The sequence below is a fragment of the Prunus persica genome, chromosome G5, assembly GCF_000346465.2.
Source record: "Prunus persica cultivar Lovell chromosome G5, Prunus_persica_NCBIv2, whole genome shotgun sequence".
NCBI lineage: Eukaryota > Viridiplantae > Streptophyta > Magnoliopsida > Rosales > Rosaceae > Prunus > Prunus persica.
The window spans coordinates 15,241,125-15,247,180 of record NC_034013.1 but is presented as its reverse complement, the minus strand read 5'-3'; the positions used below and the strand labels follow the sequence as shown (position 1 = coordinate 15,247,180).

Here is a 6,056-nt window from a genome sequence, read left to right as displayed (position 1 = left end):
TGTTGCCAAAGAGAAATAATAATAAAGAGTATGCACATACGATACAAGGACGTACGGCCCCAGCTTTATTTTTCAAACTTCGTCTACCCATACAACATTAACATTACTATATACATACAATCCAAACCTTCAAACAAAGCGAAACAAATCGAAAATTCCACTCATATTATTTTAAAAGACGAACTTGGATTTCATGGCGTTGATCGCATCTTCATCCACTAGATAGGTCTTGGTCAGCACTTCCATTGGGATTGAAGGGGCCGCAGCAAATAGACTTAGAGGAAGAACAGTGGAGCCAGGCAAGTGGCTGTTGAAAGCTGTGAAGAAAAGGGCCTTTGTTTGCCCAAGATTTAGCTCAAAGTGAACAAGTCCCCTTGGAACCGCAAACACTTGCCCCGCAGTCGCGACCTTACCGTAGTACACATTCTTAGTTGTCACAATCCCTGAAAGGATCGTCCCTTCAATGACAATCCCAATCTCACTAGCACGAGGGTGCGAGTGAGGCGGGTTAATCCCACCTGGCCCAAAGTCAACTCTGTTCATGGATAACCCGAGAGTGTTGAGCCCCGGGAACGAAAGGACATTCCCGGTTGTCACAGCCACCCCAAAGAGGTTCGTGACGTTACCTTGCTTGCTCAGCCCGTCGAAGACAAAGTCATCTGCAGTAACCTCCGAGGGGAGTTTGCAGGGGAAGTAGCTAGATGATGTGGAGGCAGTCAAGTTTGCCACACACAAGTCTAGTAAAGGATCAGGGTCTGCACAATGGGAGGGCAAGGGAAGAAGAAGAAGAAGCAATGAAACTGTGAGGCAGAACAATATCAAGCTTGATGATGATGAGGTGACCATAGCTTCAGAACACACTACTTTCTTGTAGTTCAAGCCAAGGTAAGGTATAGATAGACCCTGGTTCTACTACATAGATGTATATATATACATATTAAGACTTACTTTTTTATTTCTTTATTATTGGATTTCAGGCCACCATTTGGAAACTTACTTTTTTATTTCTTCATTATTGGATTTCAGGCCACCATTTAGAAACTAAGTATGCACAAGCGACCAACATCGGCATCATCCATGGTACACAACTGATAGATTTATAATGGAAAAAAACAATCCTAATTGGATATTGGGTGAGGCTGGTTGGCGAAACATCAAAGTTAACATCGTCAACAATCTTGTTAGTTTTCCAAACAGTTGAGACTAGTTGGCTATATGTTTATATGCTACCTCATTATTAAAGATATCCGTCTGATTAACAGGTACAATTATGAAGATTTAGAAAATGAAAGAACAGTAAATATATATCCAAGAAAACCATTATTTGACTAAAATATTTTTTAAAAATGATAATAATCAGTTTGTTTATATGCTAACTCATTATTAAATATATATCTATATCCTTATGATTCACCTGGTGGTCCAATTATGAAGATTATTTTGATTATTCTAGAGAGTATGTGGGGTTCATAACTTTACAATCAGTATGTGGGTATTATCTAGTGAAGCAGTTCTGCATGACTGCATGAGTTGAAAGCAACTTCATTACAATCAGTATGTAAAAACCAAATAGAGGTCAGGTACCCTTAATTTGAGAGTTCAAATGGGACCTCTTCCACAGATGCATAAACTCATGGAATTAAAATAGTTTAGCAGAAAAGCAGAAGAAGAATACAGGAAAAGAACATCCTCATTCTAAAAACAATAACTTTGATGTACCAGAGGACCAGAACTTCGCGGATTCATTTGACGACGCTGGCCGAGCCCTGTATCTCAGGCAGACCAAGATTATTTCCTTTAACAGATCAAGGGGAAGCCAGAGTCCAACTCCATGAGGATCTGATCTACGACGAAAGCTTCTAGTTTTGTTATCAAGGCCTCATCCTGTATATGTTGTATGAATTTGATAACAAAAATAATAATAATAATAACACATATCTGCACCCAGAAAAGTGAAGAAAAATAAACTCATAATGAAAGATTTACTCAGTCATACCTGTCTAAAGCTGCTGGGCTGATGGGAATAACACCCGCCGGGGACACAAGCGCATCCACCAGAATGTCATGTGGAGTGACCGGTACACCTTCATCCAATATTTGTACAGAATAGGACAGTGCAACTGCAATAAAGCCACCAACCTTGATTAAAATACCAACACTACCACCATATTACCTAGAACACTGAGTACACTGACTTTCAGATCCGAGGCATATATGCTACAATACAAGGCGAAACAAAAAATGATGCATACCAAGGAGTGGTTGCTTCCAATTGCGTGTTTTTGCAAGCTCTTGGTAGTTCTTCAGGAAGGTATCATAATAACTGTAGAAGTTACAACGCGTTAACATCAATTATGCATAAGATACTTAAGTTTGTTTTCTTCAAAATATATAAGGGAGAAAAAACCACAGCTCTAGCAGCCTTTATTTAAGGAGAGCAGTGATATCTCCAAACAACTGAATACATGGTACTTGAAAAACTGAATAAAAACTTTATAACCATACCCTCCACCACGACCCAAGCGTCTCCCAGATCTGTCAAATGCTAGTCCTGCCAGCATAAAAGGATAAGCAAATGCAGTTAACTACAGTTTGACTTTGATAATTATAACACATCCTGTAAATGGATGAGTATTAAGAAAATAGGAAGAAAAGTTCTACCCGGTAAGAGGAACAAATCAACTGGGTCGCTTGCCTGTAAAACTGCACCAAGAGAGACCCTTTAGATATAAGATTCAACATAATTACATCGGTAAACTCACATATATACAATATGAAACCCATCCTACATTCTTTTTGTCAGCATTAAAAAACAAGTGCCAAGGTGTCTATGAAGCCCACCCCTACATGAACATATGGACATCAAACAATATGATTCCAGGAATAAGGCTTATGTATATCAGGCTAAACAGCCTAGACAAGGTCTCGGTGAAGGGAGTACAAGAATTGTGTCATGAGTTTCAGAAAAACAAAGGCTACTCATGTTTCCTCTCCCTATCTTGTTACTTGTAAATTACCGTGTTACAATTTCTGGCAACATTCTGATGCCCAAACCTGAGAATTATAATATTACAAATGGGTATTTTAAGGAAAACTAGGCTTAAGAAACCCTGTTGAAAGCTGTACGAATGATAAATTTTCCCATCCTAACCTGGTCTTACACAATTGCTTAGTCTTTAGATTGTGCCACCCATAAAGAGAAATGGAAGACACTACTTTGAGGCTTCAGCAGAAGCACTCTCAAAAGAGCAAAAGTTTGGAAATTTGACTACAAATCTTAGAATATGTTAATCCCATCTCAACTTTTGTAACCTCTAGTATTATGAAGTTCAAATTTTAATGCAAATACTCAAACATTTCAACTTTGAGACTAGTTTTGTGACATCAAGAATCTGTAAATAATAGAGAATGACTTCAATCAGAGACATTATTATCCCCTAAAATAAGTGAAACATTACCATCTTCCCGTTCATTTCCATCAGCATCGATTGGAGCTGGTTCTAAAATGTTCATCGAATTCGCAACAAGATCATCAATACATGAGATGTTGAGCATTCTCATGTGACAATTCTTGTCCTCCACCCGCGGAACATAAAGCTTTTTCCTCACCCGCGCATCACCCTCTTCATAAAACACAAAAAACATAAGAATCCAGAACAAATTTATCAAAAATTCTGATTTCAGGCTACTATAGCATGCTAAAAAAACTAAAATTTGGAGATGGGCACATAAAAATCACACCTTTGAGTGGACTTTGAAGAATTGCAGACAACACGTTGGAGGTATCAACTTCCCTCAAAGCACTGCAGCATATATATGCACATAATCTTTGACAAGATCTAAACCACGGAGCTTCCAACACAATACTCTGGATTGCATTATCTAATCAAAAACAAAAAATTTGCAGACTTTGAGTTTTTGTTTAATTTAATTAAATGGAATTGACGCAGAGCATACTGGTTCAGTAAAGTGAAGAGTGGCTTGTTACCTTCATGGGATCTGAGTGTGGGGTCCATGGCCTTGAGGGCTTTGCGGACTTTGGACCGTAGGATCCGTTTCTGCTTGAATATGCCGTCGAGATTGTCTTGCTGTTGTTCTTGACTGTTGATGTTCATTGTGATTGTTCGAGTGGAAAGCGATGGTGGTGCGTATGAAGGGGGAGGGCGAAGGATAGCGGCGCGGGAGAGTTTGAGGGAAATTGCGGCTACGGCTGATGGGGGAGTTGCTAATGTGCACGATTGGGCCATCAGCGCCACCACCAACCTACCTGCCATGTGCGCGCGTCCTCTTTGTTAATTACTCTGTTTTATACCAGGGCCCTTGCAAAAGTTGGTTTTTATGCTCAACACACATCATGTTTTCTGAATTTTTTTTCTTCCCCATTTTGAATTTTCTCTCTTTACAATGAAATGTCTTATGTTATTTTTTTCAAAATGCAATACATCCTTAAAAAAAAAATGCAATGTTGTAGCAGAAAACAAAACATGGAAGTTAGAAAAGAGAGAATGTGGATTGTGATAGTAAAAAAGTTACAAGTGGAGCATAAGCATTATCAGTTTATTTGTATAGAGTTCTGCTAACGACAGCTGCTACACATTTTATTCGGAAAAATAAAACACTGAAAATTAAAAGAGCTACAAAGTGCACTTTAACATTCCTCACACTTTTAGAAAGATGTTGAACCAAATACAAAACAAGTCAAACCTTTTACAAACAAAGAACACAATCTTCCAACAAAACCAAAACTATAACTAATCAATCTTCAAAGCATCTCAAAACCTAAACTTGGATCTAATGTTATCAATAATATCTTCACCCACTAGAAACGTCTTGGTCAACACATGGTCAGAGATCGAAGGCGTGGCAGAAAATAGATTCAAAGGAACCGCAGCAGAACCAGGCAAGTGACTGTTGAAAGCAGTAAACTCAAGGGCTTCACCTTCTCCAACATTGAGCTGAAAGTGAACAAGCCCTCTGGGAATCACAAAAACCTCCCCAGCAGTCAAAACCTTGGAGTAAAAAACATTCTTAGTCGTCACAAAACCAGTGAGGATCTTGCCTTCCATGACGACCCCAACCTCACTGGCTCGAGGGTGTGAGTGAGGTGGGACGATGCCACGTGGCGCAAACCCAACTCTGTTGAGTGATATGCCAAGAGTGTTGAGCCCAGGAAATGTGAGGACATTGCCAGCTGATACAGATACCCCAAAAACTTTGGTTTTGTTTCCTGGTTTGGTCAGGCCGTCGAAGAAAAAGTCATCTGATGTGATCTCTGAGATGGGTTTGCAGGGAAAGTTATAATCGGCTGGTGTGGAGGCACTTAAATCTGCCACGCACAGGTCTTGTAATGGATCAGGGTCTGCAGAATAGGAGGAGGGCAAGGGAAGAAGAAAGAGTACAGAGATTGTGAGGCAGAGAAATGGGAAGCTTGATGAGGTGATCATGGCTGCAAAAGACTTCACTTAATTCAGTTTCAAAACCGAGTAGTTTTAAGTCAAGTATATAGAAATCATATATGGTACCTATCTGTAAGTTAATTATATTTTTCTTTTGAATTATTGGATATGAGACAAGCATTAGAAACCAGACAAGCAAAATCCAACCAGAATTAAACAAAATAAACATCAGCAACCATGGGGAAAGGAAAAAAAAAAGTAGGGATTGAAAGTTTTATATTGGAAAATTGAAGATACTTAATTGGATGTTGGTTGTGTTGCTAGTTGGCTTATGACAAGGATGTTGTGAACTTGTGTGATATTGAGATAAAGACCGAAGTTAATAGAATAGGGTTGATCTTTTTATTTATTTTGGTTATTTTTCAAATAATTTACATGTTTTGGTTAGAAATGGATGTGGAAGATATTGATCAATCGAGGCATTAAAAGAGAGGGATATTTGAACACAGAACATGGAGTGATGATAATTATTCTTAATTACTTGAACTGTAAACTATCAAAAGAAAACAAGAAATAGATGAATACCTATACTAATGATTTAAATTTGGATTCAAACTGTTTTTTTTTTTTTACCAATATGGATTTGGTTGTTTTCTGTTT

General features: G+C 38.4%; 3 protein-coding genes across 3 annotated transcripts; all 3 read right to left on the bottom strand.

Annotated features, from left to right (window-relative positions):
- Positions 1-898, bottom strand: LOC18776282 (germin-like protein subfamily T member 2). The gene has a single exon (XM_007211083.2). It carries the CDS (start codon positions 844-846, stop codon positions 172-174), a length of 675 nt encoding a protein of 224 aa, XP_007211145.2. The 5' UTR covers positions 847-898; the 3' UTR covers positions 1-171.
- LOC18776910 (5-formyltetrahydrofolate cyclo-ligase, mitochondrial) lies at positions 1,419-4,311 on the bottom strand. Its single transcript, XM_007209359.2, has 8 exons — positions 3,989-4,311; positions 3,742-3,882; positions 3,459-3,623; positions 2,662-2,703; positions 2,506-2,551; positions 2,253-2,323; positions 1,997-2,120; positions 1,419-1,884 (listed from the first exon to the last, which is right to left on the bottom strand). Exons 1-8 carry the CDS (start codon positions 4,272-4,274, stop codon positions 1,872-1,874), a joined length of 888 nt encoding a protein of 295 aa, XP_007209421.1. The 5' UTR covers positions 4,275-4,311; the 3' UTR covers positions 1,419-1,871.
- LOC18776250 (germin-like protein subfamily T member 2) lies at positions 4,523-5,506 on the bottom strand. The gene has a single exon (XM_007210025.2). The coding sequence runs from the start codon at positions 5,442-5,444 to the stop codon at positions 4,773-4,775; it is 672 nt and encodes a 223-aa protein (XP_007210087.1). The 5' UTR covers positions 5,445-5,506; the 3' UTR covers positions 4,523-4,772.

What these genes read in the sequence shown, in the direction of transcription:
- LOC18776250 (XM_007210025.2), bottom strand. Translation starts at nt 5,444, where the DNA reads ATGATCACCTCATCAAGCTTCCCATTTCTCTGCCTCACAATCTCTGTA.
- LOC18776282 (XM_007211083.2), bottom strand. Translation starts at nt 846, where the DNA reads ATGGTCACCTCATCATCATCAAGCTTGATATTGTTCTGCCTCACAGTT.
- LOC18776910 (XM_007209359.2), bottom strand. Translation starts at nt 4,274, where the DNA reads ATGGCAGGTAGGTTGGTGGTGGCGCTGATGGCCCAATCGTGCACATTA. An exon ending in CACACTCAGATCCCATGAAG is followed by an intron (nt 3,883 to 3,988) that starts GTAACAAGCCAC and finishes GTTTTTGATTAG; the next exon opens with ATAATGCAATCCAGAGTATT. An exon ending in TTGGAAGCAACCACTCCTTG is followed by an intron (nt 2,121 to 2,252) that starts GTATGCATCATT and finishes GCTTTATTGCAG; the next exon opens with TTGCACTGTCCTATTCTGTA.